This window comes from Sporothrix schenckii (genome assembly GCF_000961545.1).
Source record: "Sporothrix schenckii 1099-18 chromosome Unknown Cont47, whole genome shotgun sequence".
Taxonomy (NCBI): Eukaryota; Fungi; Ascomycota; class Sordariomycetes; order Ophiostomatales; family Ophiostomataceae; genus Sporothrix; species Sporothrix schenckii.
In genome coordinates, this window is record NW_015971148.1 from 622,755 (window position 1) to 639,324 (window position 16,570).

Sequence of the window (16,570 nt, forward strand, 5' to 3'; positions counted from 1 at the left end):
TGTTCGTGGCTGGTCCGCTTACACGTTGGTGATCCGTAGAAAATTATTCAATACAATTTTTTTTATTGCAACTTCCATCTCACCTTGTACTGTCACAAGTGACATCAAGTGATATAATTAAACTGAAACAAGCCTTTTGAAACTAAAATTCTTTTGTGACATTTATTTCTCTCCGCCAGTGTTCTGTGCTCTCAATGTGGAAAACGCTTTATTGCTTTGTTTTATTTCCGCCTATTGATTTTATTGTTGTAGTAGCAAAAAGACACATGATAGAGAATACATTAGATGTGGAGCACAACATAGAATGTGAAGGAAATTGAAACGAGTTCGGGGCATTGTCGCTGTGTAGACATTGGCTTTGTGCATGCAATGAAATATGGACAAAAAATGCAACAAAAGTTTATGACAAACGAAAAAATTTACAGAACAACAGCGACAAAGAGACTTTGAGCCACTCGCCAAAGGAAAATAACAAGAAAGAACATGTGCCCATCAGAAAGCAACTCAATGACAATGAACAACAATGAAAGTCCGCAACAAGGACAACAGTTGGTGGCTGTGCACTGAACTATCGCTCTTGTGCCTTTGTAGTATTGCATGCTAGCCAGCAGTATGAGACGTTGTTGGGAGTTGGTAGATGCATACTCGACAAACGATGAAGTTGTTCACTTTGTTTCCTACGCTCTTCTGTTCTCATAGACAGCGGAAACAACTGACGTTGTTCACGTAAAACTGTTTATGAATTCTCGTTCATGTAATGTGGCATGAAATGGGTATAAATATAGACTCTGTCTCTTGCTGTTTTTACGATTCATTTTTAAAAGATCATCATCAACAAATACAACTGCCTCTTCAACAGCACTTTCAGCCTCGTTCTTTAGTTTTTACCGTGTCAACGAGTTCCTTAACCGACAGCCTCTTCAAGTCCGATCGCTCCGCTGCCATCTGACTTGCCCAATTTTCTCCATCATCCTCCAATCACCACGCCAACACTTGCCTCGCGTTCCACAATCACCGCCAATATGTGCCGCATGTCCGTCGTCTACACCCACTACGAGTGTGGTCACGTCAATACTTCGGTCACCAACGACATGTGTGATGCGGCAATTATCACTAAGACGGCATGCCCGGAGCTTCTGTGTCACTGGACCTATAGTGACGTGTACGAGCGTCTCCGGTGCCGGCTCTCTTGCGTGGCGTAGATGCGGCCAGCTTACCGGCTCTCGATGTGAGAAACAATAACGACAAGGTGACAATCCGACCGCTGGCTCGGTTGAAGACGAGGAGACAGGAAGACAGGAAGACAAGAAGCTGTGTTTGTAAGTGATCGCCCCCTTTTGAGTATTTTTTTTTTTTCGCCTCCGCTTGATTTCTTCCCTTCCTCTGCCCCCTTCCCCCTTTTGTCTTTTCTTTTTTTTTTCTTTTTTTGCTTGTATGTTTCAGTGTAGTTTAAGTCAACTCAATACTAGCTGGTTCTACAATCCATCATCTCTCTTGCCTACTGTGATTTTACTGCTTTAATGAATAATAGACCCACTGTGGAAATGCGATGCAACTGTTGGCGGTTTGCATTCCACAATATACAGAATACCGGCTGAGAGCGACACGACCCTGTCTAGGTTACATTTCACCTCGTGTGGAATCGGGAAAAGCTAAGATCGTAGCGCTTCTTGCGCCACGCCTGCTTCTCGCCATAATCGCCACGGACGGCCACCCGTCCCCACGTGCCCGTAAACGTCAGCTCCAGCGTCCCGCAGCCGGGCGTCCCGAGCGGAATGCAGCTCCAGAGGGCCTTCTTCTGCTCCTCGCCGTGCACGTCCTCGTCCTCGTGCCCGTCGCTGATGTCGGCGCTGCACTGCGCGTAGAACACCTGACACGACTGCCAGTGCCTTTGCCCGCGGGAGGAGCGGGGCTTGGTGCGGTCGTAGCTCGCGGGCCGCACGCAGAGACACTGTGGGCGGTCAAAGACGGTCGTCTCGTCGACGCCGACGCGACACTGGCCCAGAGCGCGCTGGGCCCCCGTGGCGTATTCGACGAGCAGGCCGCGGTCGAAGCCGTACGTGGGGTCGCTGAAGACGGTGATGCGCGCCACGGGCTTGTCGATCGGCGCCGTCGACAGAAAGTTGCTGTAGTCGTCGGCCCGGGCGGGCTCGCGCGGGGGTAGGGCGCCAAAGGGCGGCGCCAGCGTGACGGGTGACGGGGGCCGTGGGATCGCGTCGTACGCCCCCGCGACGGCCAGCAATTCCGAGTCGCTGATGGATAACACCAACGAGATGGGGGGCCTGGCGGCCACGACCGTGTCGACCCGCGGCGCGTCCAGCATCGGGCCGACCGAGACGTCGCCGGCCAGTCGGAAGCGGAAGAGGAAATTTGCGTTGCAGTAGACGTATGCGTTTCTGTCATGGTCTTCGTTCTCCGTGTCCTCGTCCTCCTCGTCCTCCTCGTCCTGCTTTTTTTTCTTTTTCTTCTTTTTCTTCTTTTTCTTCTTCTTCTTCTTTTTCTTCTTCTTCGTTGCCGTTAGCCATCGGTGTCAGCTGCGCTTCTTTCTTTGCCTTTCTCCTGGCTCGCCGCTTTGCTTCTTTCTCTGCTTTTTTCTCCACGGCGTACGCTGCTACGTCCGCCAGCTCTTCCTCGGCGTCTTGCCAATGGCGGGCATTCCGTCTTGCTCCAAAGGCCAGGACCCGTTCCCCGGCCGCCCGTGGAATGGGAATGTACACCCAGTTCACAGCACCGGGGTCCAAGGCCAGTTGAGTGAAGCGGGCCGCCGGCGTTGCCGGCGTATGTATGTGCACGGCTGCGACTTTGCTGTACACAAACATAAGCGTGATGCCGTCACAGTGGTCGAGCGGCACCGCCTGAAACTTGGAGGTTGGGACAATGCAGGAAAATATGAAGCGACAGTCGGCCGAGACATCCGGCGGCGTGGGTGTGTCCCAGATGTGGAGGCCCTTCATCTTCTTGGGCACCTCCAGGCGGGCCATGCCATACTGCAGAGTCAGTGGGAGTGTACGAATTGTATAGTAAAATACATCCAAAGTCAATCGTGACCCACCTTAACGTGTATCTTGACACCCCTCACGTCGGCTTGGTCCACGATGGTGTACGCTTCCGTATGAGAGGCTCGATCGTGCGTGGCGGCCGGTCGAGCCGCCAGCCGCTGGACAGATTTCAGCCCCCGGGCATCGATGGTCAGCAGCAGAATCGGGTGGTCGGCCGCGCTGGCTGCCTGTTCCGAGCGAAAAAGGACCACAGAGCTGCCCCGATCCCAGGCAGCAACCTCGGCCAGGGGATGGGATGCGAGCTGGGCGGTGTTTTCGGCGAGAGGCTGGCCTCGGTCGAGCACTGCTGCGTAACGCCAGACCTGGCTGTCGGCAGAGTTCTGGAGGACAATGTCGACCAGCTCGGGCGGCAGTCGCGTCAGTCCACGAAGGAGGCTTGACAGATCCGGTTCCTGCCCCCCTTCCTGTTCCTGGCCATGCCCAGCGGCGATACTGGCCCTCGCCACCCGGTCGACGGAGATTCGCCGGTCTGCCTGTCCCGGTTCGTCCAGCCAGAGCCGCGCCGCCTGTCGCCACGGCCGGCGCCAAGCAGCGGCGATCCAGAGACGGTCCAGGGCGTCTTGGCTGTCGAGGCCAGCACCGTCGCCGCCTCTCCCGCAGTGCTTCCGGAACACAATGCGGCAGTCCACATGCACGGTGCAGGCCTCCAGCATGACCGTGCCCTTGGTGCACGAGGCGTTGCGGCACATCATCGGCTCGTTCTTGTTGTTTGTCCCCGGCTCGTCGTCCGGATCCAGTCCGGCCGCCACCTCGCCGTGGAAAAATGCATACTGGGGATACGCAAACGGCGGCGTGCGGCGACGGTACCGCATGGCCCGGTCGACGCCGAGAAGCGCCGTGCAGGCGTCGCCGGCCTCGAGCGCGGTGCCGCAGAGACCGCAGTGGGCGGTGAGGCCGAGATGCAGGGGCTTGTCGCTTTCGCGGCGGGCAAACATGGCTGTGTGTGTGTGTGTGTTCTGTCGTAGGTCTGACGACGATTAACAAGAAAAAGTGTTGAACGCGAAGGATCCCAAGCACAGAAGATTAAATAGGCTCGAATCAGCACTTGCAACTTTGGTGTGTAAGGCTCGCCCCACCAATCACAACAAGGACAGGGGTAGCTGCTGCCTGCGATTGTCGTACGATGTAGGTCGTATTGCAGTACTCTTCACCTACACGCCGTCTGGGCATGGTATCCGGTCATAATCGGTACTTGCAACGACAAACTCCCAATGATTAACGGTTTGATTCAGTCTTGGCGACGTGAATGTCCGTCATACCCAGTGTCCACGCGGTCACTGTTGGAGAGCAAACGGATGTTTCGATTGGTAAACCGCCGGCTGATGCGGAACTTGCGCACGACAGAGCGACGGGTATCCATACCATCTACACACCAACAGGATCACTCGGTCGAAGACAAGGCTGTCCACCGAGACGTCTCGAGAATCAGTCGGCCTCGGCCGCGCAGACAGCGCCGTTTCGGAACGGGCCGGCTCTGTATTTTTGGCTTACATGAAAAGTGGAACCACTTGTAGTATAATTTAACTGCATAAGTGAATATCCAACATCTTTGTTCTTGTCATCAAGAAAACAAAGCAGCGAACGTTTCTCCAAGCATTGGACAAACGTGTACAAGATAACGTGGGGGTGGATGCATTTTGGAGTTGACACCGGCTTCGCGGATGACGTGGCAAAATTAGTCATCAAGACCATTCGTTGTTTTCCAGCATCATTCAGGAGGAGGGGTCGTCGGCCATGGAAAGTGAGTGTCTCTCAACATACGGAGTAGAACGCACCATACGGCAACACGAGTTCGCAACACCAAGCCAAAGCAGCCATGCCTAGTTACTCGGGAAGCGACAATGCTTATGTATTAGAAGCGCGATGCCTGCTCTGTCGGTTTCAATTTGAGCCTGGAGACATATATATCGCCGGTGCGCCTGCTCACCCTCCTCTGTCATGACTCTGTTTATTTTGTGCGTCTCGCATGTCATACTTAACACCAAACAGACTTGCACGGCAAGAGATCAAATCCCCTCGAGTATATGTACGTGGGCCATGTCGCCGTAGATGAAGTTGCCGGAGTGATCATTCAAGTACTCCCGGGCGGGGCAAAAACGACGTCGCCCAACTTCTCAACAGGCTACCATGAGTCGTGTTTGAACCGTTGGGGACCTGAACTTCTCCCATCGAGCATGAGTATTGGCACGCTCTACGAATTTTCTCCACCACATACCGACGACCGCCGTCGATGGCACCGGACGCGGCTACATTTGGCGACCGAGCTGCCCAAACTCTTTCCAGACTCCTTTCTACCGACTGAGTTGTGGCACAAGATAGCCTCCTACAATGATATCGTGCAATTGTACGCTGTCGAGGCTGTGCGTCAACTCTGGGAACACAGCCGTAGCTGCAGTGCCGAGCTGGATTTGTCCTTGGGTATCTGGGCGCACTACATGTTTATTGACGGGGTCCGTTATGTCGAACGGCTCACACGGGTCCCGCCGACACCGAATGTTGGCCAAACCGACCGTACTACATGCCTGAAGCTTCTGGACAGCGACTCTGTCTATGCCAAGAACATTATCTACGCTTTGGAAGACCACCTCGGCGTGCGACAGATTGTGTTTGCCTCCCGGGACGAGGACCTTTCGCGGCTGTCAGACGATGTACAGACGGCGAAGAAAAGTGACCACGTAAACAACTCATGGTGGCGAACGGTGAAACTCGGGCCCGGACGCCGTCTCCAAGTCTGGTCTGATGTATGTTAGGGCTTGTTACTATGCTATTTTTGTCGACTTCTGGTAGTCGCTTTTTTTTTATTTGGGGACGACATAGGACAACTAACGATGCTCCATACAGGGCTTAAAAATTCGATACGTTGAAGCGGTTCCTCACAACAATGACGGCGAGAATGACAATGATTTACCACTGGCAAAATTTGTCTGGCGCGTTCCGATGCGGACAACAAAAAACCTTACGCACGTGCCTCCCACGACAAGGAACGACCGGAACGACTACAGCAGCAGGCAAATGATGTCCATTGCCTGCAACACACCAGACATTACCGGTTATTCCGCATTTTGGAGCAACAAGGAGAATACCATTATCGCCCTGCACGCGCACCACGATGGCGAAGATACGTCCTTTTACAGCCAGTATGGCCAGCTGTACGGCCAGCTGTACGCCCACGCGTTCTGGATCTACTTTCCCCTCGTGCCGGGCGAGCGACTTGTCGACGTCTTTTGCCGGCACAACTACAACGGCCACGAGTCTCCGTCTAGACGCATGGATCTGGCCTTTGGGACCAACAAGGGGCGCTACATGGCGTTTGGCCCGGTTCGTCCGCGCGCCCCGCCCCGGCATACCTCACATAACAACGACCATCTCTGGTACGAGCATGTCTGCAGCTTGCCGACGGACTCCCCGACATGTATCCATTATAACGTGTCGCCGCGTGGCATAAAAAGGCTGGTATTTGAGGATGCAAGTCTCGAGATGCGACCCTCGATCGGCCCACACTTGCGTTTCCCGCCTCCCCGTACTCGGAATGAGATGGCCTTTGCTACGACGATTTCGCTCGAGGGCGTGGTTGCCGTTACGCCGTCGTACTTTCGACGAGGAGATAAGTGCCATCATGCTATTATCGGTGGCCTTTTGTTTTCGTATGGCGATGGGCGGCCATGTGTTCCATTGTGGGATTTTCGTCTGGACAATGTGGGTGAACCCATCGACGTGTCATCGGCCCATGCATTGTATCTTGGATATTTCAGAGTCAGTCGCTTCGTTGTACACTTGGAGAAGGTTTCCGCAACACCCACAGTGGACGATGAAACAATACAGTGGCGCTCAATTTTCTTCCGGGGAAGCATGGTGCTCTGGCATACAGGTGCCCCTTCTTTACTGGACGTCAATCAAGCCGACCAAGTGGCTACAAGCCATTGACATGAGTGCCTCGACCAGCCGCTACATTGCCCATCCTGTGTTGCTTTCATAGATTGTTTGTATCGTATTTCAGAGCTTCCAAAATACATGTGTAGCGTACAAATATCCCAGTTAATTTGGCAATACAAATACTCCTTGGCTAAATCATGAGAACCGTCCATGCGCAAAGTCAAATCGGCCATTATAGCAACTCCGTGGTGAAGTATTTTTTATGAACATGCATCTCGAACTCGTTAATCTTCCTTTTATGCCAGTCCCGGAGGAAAGAAGATCTTGTCACCCCCTTTTCATCCCTGAATAACACCACATCGTGGCCGAAAGTATGGCGTTCCAGTCTAATATGAACAAAAATTTTGTTTAACATACGACTCATGATCTGGCGAGGAGTCAAGATGGTGCTGTTGTCCAATCCCTCTTGACCAGTACTTGGCCCCCCCGGATTTTCCGTGGAGGGTTCCCCTAAGTCCGTAGGATTCGTTTGGTCGTCAATGTCGGCTGCCTCGCCGTCATCGTAGGCTCCGTATTGCTCTATGCCGGAATTTGGCAGCGGAGCATTGCTCAGTAGTACGGGCGCTTCGCCGAGGGGCGGGCATGCTTTCATGTAGCTGATAGCAGTCCATAGGTCGACGGCAAGATGTGATTTGGCGTCGACATAATTGTCGGCGTTGTAGCTGCCTTCGATCGGAACGATTCTGTTATACCCTCTAAAGACAACCCCGACGCGGTATTCCGTCCCCAATCGTCGTCATGACGTATATGGACGCGAGCAAGTCAGACTCAAATGCCAGACGTGCAGCACCGAGGACCTGTTCATCAGCTTCTAGACGACTTCCATGAGAATGCTTGCTGTCGATGAACAAAAGGGAGTTCAGCGTGTGGTGGTCTGGATCGTAACGGCGGATGATGGTGTCGACGCGGCGCCGGGAATTGCTCGCGGGAGCGGACTCGCATACAACAAAGTACAAATCTTCGTGAAAATTCGCTTGCAGGAAAACCTGCCAAAAAGCAGAGGCCTTGTACTCTTCGTTGCCATATGCCTCGTCGTAAAGCTTGGACAAGACTCCAGTAGTCGGTACGATGCCCTCCATTGCGTCCATGTTTCAGTTGCGTGTCGATGGATACCGTGATTTTGTTGAAATGTTGATGATTTGCTGTGCGTAATTGGATAGATCCGTTGGATGAGTGACGACTTGAAGGCAAATGTAAAGCACCCGTGAGCAGACTTCGTATCAGCTTCAACTTTATACTGGCCGTGATGCTCCCTACGATATTACTGGAACAAAGGCAACCATATACATCCATATTTAGCATCTGATGTCGACATCGTCCATCTTGCCCTGGTGATTCTATTCCTGATCCAAAGAACAGTCACAAGGAGGTCCTGGAAGACACTCGTCTGTAGCAACATGTCGAACGGAAAGAAACAACGTATATGTGACAAAAGGCATTCGACTCGTCGCAGGGGCTTTGGCTTTGCTGCTATTTGGGAAAGCAGGAACAATCATGGCGATCATGGCGAGGGCGTCGGTAACACTGGAAATACGCGGAATATTTCGAGAACAAAATCACCAAAACAAAGCAGTAACAACCGGCGACCCGTATCGCCACGACGCTCAGTCTCAGTTCTTCTTTGAGCCATTTCTATCGATTCCGTCTCTGGTCCGTTGCTGAAAGACGAGCCCGATACGTGGCGGGATGTCAGCCGCTCGTGGGGGCCAAGGCAGGGCGTCGTGGCGTAGAGGACGGCTTCTACGACAGCCGATGGGGGCCACTGGGGCCGCTGTTGGGATCCCTGTCATCTAAAGGAACTACAAAGAAGAGTGGTGTCTATTCCCGTGCGGACATGGAACGCCCTGATGTTGGGATAGGGCGACCCAAAAGGGCTGCCAAATTTGGGCGTTCGATCCAAAGACCGTTGTGGCATCACCAGAGCAGTCATTCATGGACGAGGGTGCACTTTGTCACAGTACGACAAAACGATACGACAAGAAAAGCATGAGACACGTGGTAGTGCTCCATTGTCAAATAGAGATATCAAAGAAGTCATCCCTTTACTGCCCCTGTGTCCTGTATGTGGATAGAGTGCGTCCCAGCCCTGCGACTCCAAATCTGTCTGTTTCGACAAGGCCCTCCCTTTGGTTCCCTTGCCAGTACATGTCAAAAATAGCCGTGTCGATGGAGTCGTCGAGTGCCGCGGCCGACACGAATTCGTCCCAACAGGCGTCCCAAGATGCGCTCCAGGAATCAACGGACGGCGTGTCCTCTGTGTCCATGCTTGGCAGTCCTGACGAAGCAGAGTCAGATGGCTCCGTATCGTGTGTCCTTATGTATGCCTGTGCTTCGTCATTATGCCCACACGTCGGGCCGATCACGGCCTCCACCGTCTGTCGCGCTCGTGCCATCAGCTTGCTCAGTGGCCCCGTCAGCCTGCCGCCGCGATGCCGTCCAATAATAGACGCATGATGGGCGTATGCCGCTTCCATAGTCGGCCAAATGTTTGTCAGGAGCGACGCATCCGGGCTAGCTGCCCGCGCGCAGACGTAGCATTCGGCCAGTGCCATGGCCAGGATGTGCCACCGCACCGTCATGGACCAGCGGAAGCCCTTGCCGCGTGTGTCCGTGTGCATCAGCACGGTCGTTTCCAGGACCTGGGCGCAGGCCCGCAGCAAACCCGGCCGACCTGTCCTGGTGTCGTCGGGTTGACTCTTGTACAGACCTGCTTGGGCGCCGCCAACAAAACACTGTGTGCTGTGAAAGACGAGCCACGCAAGCGGCGAGTCGTTGGGGTCGAGACCACAGGCGAGTACCATCACCTCCCGGGTGAAGGCGTCGCACAGAGATTGGGCGTCGTCGCGGCGTTTCCTGTCGTCGTTGACCTGCCTCGCTTCGGTGTCTGCTAGTGGCACGAATTGCGACCTACGACCCAGAGCTTGCGTGCGGTACTTGAGCAACGCATATGTTGTGTCCGTCAAGCCGGTACGCTCGGCCGGCACGTCGACGTCGCTTGTCCCCGGGTGGAAATCGGCGTCGTTGACGTGCCGCGGCATGCGTTCGGCCGTCGCCTGGGCGTCGTCGGCTGCCACCAGGGGCTGTGAGGTCATGTTGAAGGCCACCTGGACATCCATCAGACAGATTGTCATCCACAGGTGCTGGCGCATCTGGCGGACGAAGACGGACTGCGTCGCCTTCGCTTGCGGCGTGTCCACGCCTAGAACACGCGCGACGCGGACGGCCACGGCCAGCAGCGTCCACACGGCCCGGCTGGGCTCCTCGACCTGCCGCCCGGCCAGGTACAGCACAAATGCCTGGAGGACGGTCATGTCGCGCGTTGTCAAGAGACCAGCACGCTCCAAAGCCGCCTCGCAGGCTTGACGCGTGGCGACCAGCAGCCCTGCCCGGTCTCGCCCCAGCAATGTCCGGCACTGTTCATCATCCATGCTGTTGACAGCCACGTACAAGACCGCCGAGTCTAGGGCGGCAACGGATGTGTGGCCCTCTGGGTAGCCAAGGTAAGATGCACCATTCACCAAGTGCTGCGCTATGGTCGGGCGGTGCAGAATCTTGAGGATCGGGTCGACCTGGTCAAGATAGACGGTGCATAGCTGGGTGACCAAGGGACGGTCCAGGAGGATGTGGCTGGGGCACGAGACGTGGCTGGGTAGAGTTGTCAGACCGAGGACAGATATGTCTCGAGGTCGGACCGGCTGACTCGACACTTCGGCGTGTGTTTGAGCCGTGTCGTCTTCCGCTTCTTCGGGGCTCGACTCCACAACATCCCGCAGCTCCTGTACAGCCTCGGTGAGTTCTTCCCAGAAATACTCAGGGTGGTGCATTACCCAGGGAGCCGATGGTCCAGCGACTGCTCGATTCGGACTGGCCGTTGTTCCCATTATGGATGGCGATGTCGACGTCGACGCCGGATCCGTGCGGCTGACAAGCGCCTCCAGTCGCCTAATGCGTCTTCTCAGATCATCGCGGGTGTCTTCAGGAGCCGTCGTTACCTTAGCCACGGCCGCATTGTTCGTGACATGCCGTCCTCGTGGCAGCCGCAGGCGGTGGACGGGCACACAAGGAACGTTGGTGGCCACACACGCAGAGCATGACGGCTGCTGCTTGTCGCACTTGATTTTGCGCGTGCGGCAGCCCTCGCAGCTCAGCTGTGGCAGGGGGACAGGGGATTGTGAATGCATGTTGCCACGGAAATCCTCCTCCTCGGTCGTTGCGGGTTTTGACAATGGCAAAGGTAGAACGGACGTGGAAGCGATCTTAAAAGCCGGTACGAGGGGCTCCCTGCAGAATGGATGGCTACTATTGGCCGCTCGGCTTTTAAGACCGCAGAAACCAGCTACCATCGTGTAAGACGACGTCGCCACAGGTACATCTTCTGGCCGACTGTTGTAGCTGCCTTTGTATTTAATACAGACGAGAGAACCAAATAATATGCTATTCAATCTGAATAGTTGAGTTCCAAAGCTATAACCGAAACCCTATTCACACATCATGCCCCTCAGTATTCTCATCGTCGGCTGCAGCGTCGCCGGTCCCGCACTGGCGAGTTTTCTCCAACTGGCACCCTTTCCTCCCGGACAACGCCCGCGCATAACAGTCCTCGAGCGTGCTCCAGCCGTTCGCAACCACGGCCAGAATGTCGACGTCCGCGGCGTCGGTGCCGCACTGCTCCAAAAGCTGGGTATCGAGAAAGCCGTCAAGGCATCGACGACGGGCGAGGCCGGCGTACAGTGGGTGACGTCAGCCGGTCATGTCTGGGCGGAGCTAGGCGGCGCCAGCGACGGCGACACGGGGCGGCACAATCCGACGAGCGACATTGAAATATTGCGGGGGCGCATGGCACAGATTCTGTGGAAGCGGAGCACGACGATCGCCAACACCAATGCAGTGGAGTACATCTTTGGCGACCACCTCGACGGCATTGAACAGGACCATACGACCAACACGGTGACGGTGCACTTTGCCAGAGCCGGGACCAAGCGCACTTTCGACCTGGTTGTGGGCGCCGACGGCCTGCTGAGTTCCACGCGATCCATGGTCTGGGGCCCGGACCACGAGGCAGAGTGTGTTCGTCCACTCCACATGTACGCTGGCTTCTTCAGTCTGCCGCAGGACACGGCAGCTGGCGACTGCGACTTCCGCCGCTGCTACCACACCCACGGCAGACGCCTGCTGTCGATCCGCCCGGACAAGCAGAACCACCGGTCGACGGCCTTGCTGACCGTCGTCAACGAAACGGACGAGAGACTGGCCAAGGCGGCACGGGGCCACGGCAAGACGGTGGTGGCCGCCCAAAAAGAGCTGATTCGGGAATACTTTGCCGACGCCGGCTGGCAGGCGCCGCGACTCGTACGGGAAATGATGGCCTCCGACGACTTTTACTACAGCATGGTGGCGCAGGTCAAGATGGCGACGTGGCACCGTGGACGTGTTGTCCTGCTCGGCGATGCGGCCCACTGTGCATCGCATCTCTCGGGAATGGGCACGACCCTGGCACTCTTGGGCGCATACCATCTGGCCTCGTCTCTGGCGCGACACGCCGACGACGTGGAGACCGCACTGGCCGCCTACGAGGCCGACATGCGCCCGCACGTCGACAAGGCCCAGAAGCTCATGCCGTGCTTGCTGCGCATCCTGTCGCCCGCGACGACCTGGGGCGTGTGGCTGGTGGACACGACCATCCGCTTCCTGGTGTGGTCGCGGCTGTTTATTCTGGTGCTGTTATTTAACGGCCCGGACGCAGACGCAGAAGCCTTGCCCGAGGACGGATTCACCCAACCGCCAGAGTACGAGGAGTAGACGACGAAGGTGGCCTTGTATACGTATTGCATATCTCTACTCAGTCTCATGTATAATAACAGAATATCATCATACTGTTTGCGTCCCCGAGATTAACCACATAAAAGAGTGAGAAAGAAAATTGACAACGACTACAACAAAGGAAAACAGTACCGTTGAGGAGACACAGCAGATCCCCCCATCCCCCAACCACCATCCCTCACATGCCCGCCGTCATGCCGCCCGGCAGCTCCGACAGCCAGCCATCCAGCTTCTCGTTGACCATGTCCTTGACCGAGCACTTGTTCTGCTGCGCAATCGTCTGCGTCTTGAGCCCGGACCCGGTCACGTACGCGTGCGCGTCCATGGCCTTTTGCAGCGAGTTGTCCTTCCACCCAAACATGTAGTCGGCGTGCGACCCGTAGCCCGTCTTGTCGCCGTTGCTCCACACAAACGGCTGGCTGCCGTCCTCGGGCCACAGCTCCTTGGCGTTGAACGGCCGCGTGTCCCAGACCGTCTCGAGCATCAGCTGCGGCAGCTTGACCGGGTGCGACGCCGGGCACGGGCCGCCGCTCTCAAACGTGCCGCTCGCCGGGTAGGCCACGTGGTCCTGGTGGTTGGGCGAGTCCAGGTCCTTGCCGTTCCAGCACGTCGGGAAGATGTGGTTGGCCATGATGCCCGCCTTGCACGGCGTCGCCGGAAAGTCGAGCGTCTCGGGCGCGCGCGAGCTCGCGTCCGCCATGCACGTAAACGTCAGCTGGCGGAACTTTTGCGCCTGCGTCCGCGTGTGGAACGACGCGTCGCCCACCAGCATGCGGAACCCCTTCTTGAAGGCCGTCACGCTCGACTTCTGCCCGTTGTCAAAGAGCGCGTCCGACATGTAGTAGACCACCATCCCGCCGCCCGTCGTGCCCTCGAACCCCGACTGCGGCATCCGCTTGACCTGCGTGTACGACCCGTTGCGCGCCTTGAAGAAGAGCGTCGCCGTCCAGTAGTTGGAAAAGTCCTCGGAAAACGAGCACGTCGTGCACGTCGACTGCGCCGCCAGGTCGTGCGTGGCCACGTCCATGGTCACATTGAACGAGTTGCCGCCGATGACCTGGTGCAAGTGGCTCGACGGGCTCATGCCCGGGTTGACGAGCGGGTCGATGCGCTGCACCGTCAGGCTCGAGCAGCCGAAGCGGATCAGCGCCGACGTCGGTGCCGTCCAGGCAAAAGCGGTCAACAGAGCGCTCTTCATCGTGGTGGGAGTACGAGACAGGGAGTTGACGTAGTTGTTGCGTTTGCGGTGTGGATACGCCGAGGATGGGAAGGCGGAACGGACGACATCTTGGGACAGAACAAGACCAGCCTTCCGTACTTATGATTCTGGGTATCGGCAGGTCAGGCTGCCAAATCAGCAGCTGGCAACTGCCGACAATCTGACCAGGGTGGTTGTGAATGTCACGCAGACGTGTATCTATGGAAGTGCTTCTATATTGGCTGTGCCAAGAGTGTGCAACAAAAGAGGAAGAAAACAGAACTTTACGAGACACTACAGGCTGTGGGGCGACTGCCGTGGACTACCGACCTACAGCCCTTACATCCAAGACAATATAATCCAATCTAACGAATTCAAAACATTCGCGTGGAGTGCGTAGTCGACATCTTCCACCCGGCGTGCAATATGGATAATATCGGGACGACACTACGGAGTATTTTCCCCAGGCGGCACTGGTGTTACTGGCAGAGACGACAAAGTTCGGCACCTCAAATCCAACCTCAATCCACACATTCGCCTAAATATGACATTCGAGAGTCGTGAAGTACCATGACTACTTACAGTCGACGGGGAGAGTAAAATTAGCCCGTCCAATACCTGTGTCTTCTAATTTGCTGGGCACTCTCCGACTACGATTCAGAGACTGTTTGCTGCTATTTCTGACAGTCTCCACACACCTCCGTTTCCTAATCTAGAATTCAAGGACGTCTCCATCAGAGATACATGGAGGCTCTGGATATATATAGATCACAGACGCGGGAAATGCACCTCGCATCCCCAACATCGCGTCACGCCCCTTGACGTCCTTCCATCGCGACACTGCACCTCACCACGACCGCGCCCAAGATGAAGCTCTCATCTCTCTACACTGTGGCCGTGTGCCTCTCGCTGTCCGCCACACCCATGGCTCAAACCGTCCCAGCCTGTCCAGCCGACCTCGCTGCCAGCACGGACTGCGCCGACGTCATCAACCCCAACGCCTGCTACAACGAGTTTGGCTTCCGTGGACAGCAGACGCTCAACTGCATCGAGGGCAAAGACAAGGCCGACAAGGCAAGGAAGGTCGGTGCCCTCTCCACTATCATTATTTCGCCCCAATAATCGAAAAGGCCATAGAGAAATACTGACATGCCCTTAGGTCTGCAAATGCTGTGGGTGTGTTGGAACAAAACTGTGCAGTTGGGCGTCGTCACAAAAGCTTTGCAGCAATTAGGCGCAATGGAGGGGGAGAGTCTATTGCGATGGCAAAGGAGAAACGCACGGCCAGGTCAGCCACAAATTCATAGCTTTAGCAAATCGACAAGCTCTTCTCAATCGCAGTCGCATGCAAGGAACAAGACTTCTTCTAGGCATCTGTTTCTGTGTCAAACGCGCCGTGTGACTCGTCCAAATCCAGCATCGTGACGTCGGCGTCTGCTTCAGCGTCATAAACCCCATCTTCAGAGTCTGCATAATCAGACTCGTTCTGCCAGCCTAGGCCGGTGTCGAACATGCTCTCGTAGGATAGCGTCGACAAAGGTGTCCATGACGTATTCGCCCAGTCTCTCCATCGCGTCCGAGCCGACCGCCTGGTTAAGCCGTAGCCGGCCTTGGGCAAGCCAGTGAAACTGCACCCACACTTCGTTCCGCTCGACTGCCCGGGGTTCGCGGAGCGGCTTGAGGCCGAAGCGCGCCGCTCGCCATAGGGTGTGGAGGTGCTTGGACAGGCAGATCATGTTCCGTGGGGATTCGCTCATGTTTTCGTTTTCGCAATTTTCCACACACTCGACCGTTGCAGCAGGACCCCAAGAAAACTTTAGAAGTGACCACATGTCACTGCGCATCTTGTTGTCTTCAGAAGCCGAGAAGGGACATATGTGTGCTCCATCGGGATAACCGTAACCAGACAGGACACATACGTGGTCGTCTCGCCGATATGTAGCGGTTGTTGCTGACTGCCGTCTCATCTTCTGCGCTGATTCGGTAGATGAGAGTGCCATGATCTGAGCTGGTGGTGAGGCTGGGTTTGGGAGCTGTTCTGTCGCTGTCTCGGAAGCAGATGGGCTAGATAGAACCGAAGAACTAGAGCCTCGTCTTGGTCGTTTAATTGTCATTTTGCGTCACTTTTTGGACAATGTCCCGAAGCTGCTCGATGGGGCAGACCAAAAAAAGAGCCAGCGTGGAAGCGGTTGGTGGAAACGCGGTATCGATGAAGACGTGCTTGAACGCCATGCGATACAACTCCTTGCGATCGTTCAGAGTGTCGGCTGTTTTTGTGTCAACTGCACGGACTAAATTGTTGGATGGCCAGCCGACGCTTTTTGTTGTCTCGGGGTCTCGATTGTGCATCTCAGCCACAAGGGCAAGAATATCGCTCTTGGTTGTCGGCATGGCGGAACGCAGGCAGGAGGAGATAGTCTGTGACAACAGAGTGATCGAAAGTGAGGAGAGAGCAAGGGCATTTTCAAACTGTGTCAAAATTGTTCAGAATTTCAAGGTTGTGTTATCTAATCCTCATCGATGTGTCAAATCAGGAAGGCACGACCGATACGGCCGCTCC

General features: G+C 55.6%; 9 protein-coding genes across 9 annotated transcripts; 3 read left to right on the plus strand and 6 right to left on the minus strand.

The window, feature by feature from the left end:
• Nucleotides 1-1,627: 1,627 nt before the first annotated feature.
• On the minus strand, nt 1,628-3,994 carry SPSK_03094 (uncharacterized protein; the record flags this gene model as incomplete). Its single annotated transcript, XM_016729935.1, has 3 exons — nt 1,628-2,506; nt 2,616-2,987; nt 3,053-3,994. 3 exons carry the CDS (start codon nt 3,992-3,994, stop codon nt 1,628-1,630), a joined length of 2,193 nt encoding a protein of 730 aa, XP_016584785.1.
• Nucleotides 3,995-4,875: 881 nt separating this feature from the next.
• SPSK_03143 (uncharacterized protein) lies at nt 4,876-6,983 on the plus strand (the record flags this gene model as incomplete). The annotated part of the gene is made up of 3 exons (XM_016729984.1): nt 4,876-4,972; nt 5,049-5,800; nt 5,901-6,983. 3 exons carry the CDS (start codon nt 4,876-4,878, stop codon nt 6,981-6,983), a joined length of 1,932 nt encoding a protein of 643 aa, XP_016584786.1.
• A 181-nt stretch (nt 6,984-7,164) lies between these two features.
• On the minus strand, nt 7,165-8,080 carry SPSK_03547 (uncharacterized protein; the record flags this gene model as incomplete). The annotated part of the gene is made up of 2 exons (XM_016730385.1): nt 7,165-7,658; nt 7,699-8,080. The coding sequence occupies 2 exons, from the start codon at nt 8,078-8,080 to the stop codon at nt 7,165-7,167; spliced, it is 876 nt and encodes a 291-aa protein (XP_016584787.1).
• A 954-nt stretch (nt 8,081-9,034) lies between these two features.
• Nucleotides 9,035-11,335, minus strand: SPSK_03109 (C6 transcription factor; the record flags this gene model as incomplete). Its single annotated transcript, XM_016729950.1, has 1 exon — nt 9,035-11,335. One exon carries the CDS (start codon nt 11,333-11,335, stop codon nt 9,035-9,037), a length of 2,301 nt encoding a protein of 766 aa, XP_016584788.1.
• A 148-nt stretch (nt 11,336-11,483) lies between these two features.
• Nucleotides 11,484-12,791, plus strand: SPSK_03398 (FAD-binding protein monooxygenase protein; the record flags this gene model as incomplete). Its single annotated transcript, XM_016730236.1, has 1 exon — nt 11,484-12,791. One exon carries the CDS (start codon nt 11,484-11,486, stop codon nt 12,789-12,791), a length of 1,308 nt encoding a protein of 435 aa, XP_016584789.1.
• A 199-nt stretch (nt 12,792-12,990) lies between these two features.
• Nucleotides 12,991-14,010, minus strand: SPSK_03490 (uncharacterized protein; the record flags this gene model as incomplete). The annotated part of the gene is made up of 1 exon (XM_016730328.1): nt 12,991-14,010. The coding sequence occupies one exon, from the start codon at nt 14,008-14,010 to the stop codon at nt 12,991-12,993; it is 1,020 nt and encodes a 339-aa protein (XP_016584790.1).
• An 867-nt stretch (nt 14,011-14,877) lies between these two features.
• SPSK_03799 (uncharacterized protein) lies at nt 14,878-15,132 on the plus strand (the record flags this gene model as incomplete). Its single annotated transcript, XM_016730633.1, has 1 exon — nt 14,878-15,132. One exon carries the CDS (start codon nt 14,878-14,880, stop codon nt 15,130-15,132), a length of 255 nt encoding a protein of 84 aa, XP_016584791.1.
• Nucleotides 15,133-15,376: 244 nt separating this feature from the next.
• Nucleotides 15,377-16,010, minus strand: SPSK_03638 (uncharacterized protein; the record flags this gene model as incomplete). Its single annotated transcript, XM_016730473.1, has 2 exons — nt 15,377-15,496; nt 15,522-16,010. 2 exons carry the CDS (start codon nt 16,008-16,010, stop codon nt 15,377-15,379), a joined length of 609 nt encoding a protein of 202 aa, XP_016584792.1.
• A 103-nt stretch (nt 16,011-16,113) lies between these two features.
• SPSK_03778 (uncharacterized protein) lies at nt 16,114-16,401 on the minus strand (the record flags this gene model as incomplete). Its single annotated transcript, XM_016730612.1, has 1 exon — nt 16,114-16,401. One exon carries the CDS (start codon nt 16,399-16,401, stop codon nt 16,114-16,116), a length of 288 nt encoding a protein of 95 aa, XP_016584793.1.
• Between the last annotated feature and the right edge of the window lie 169 nt (nt 16,402-16,570).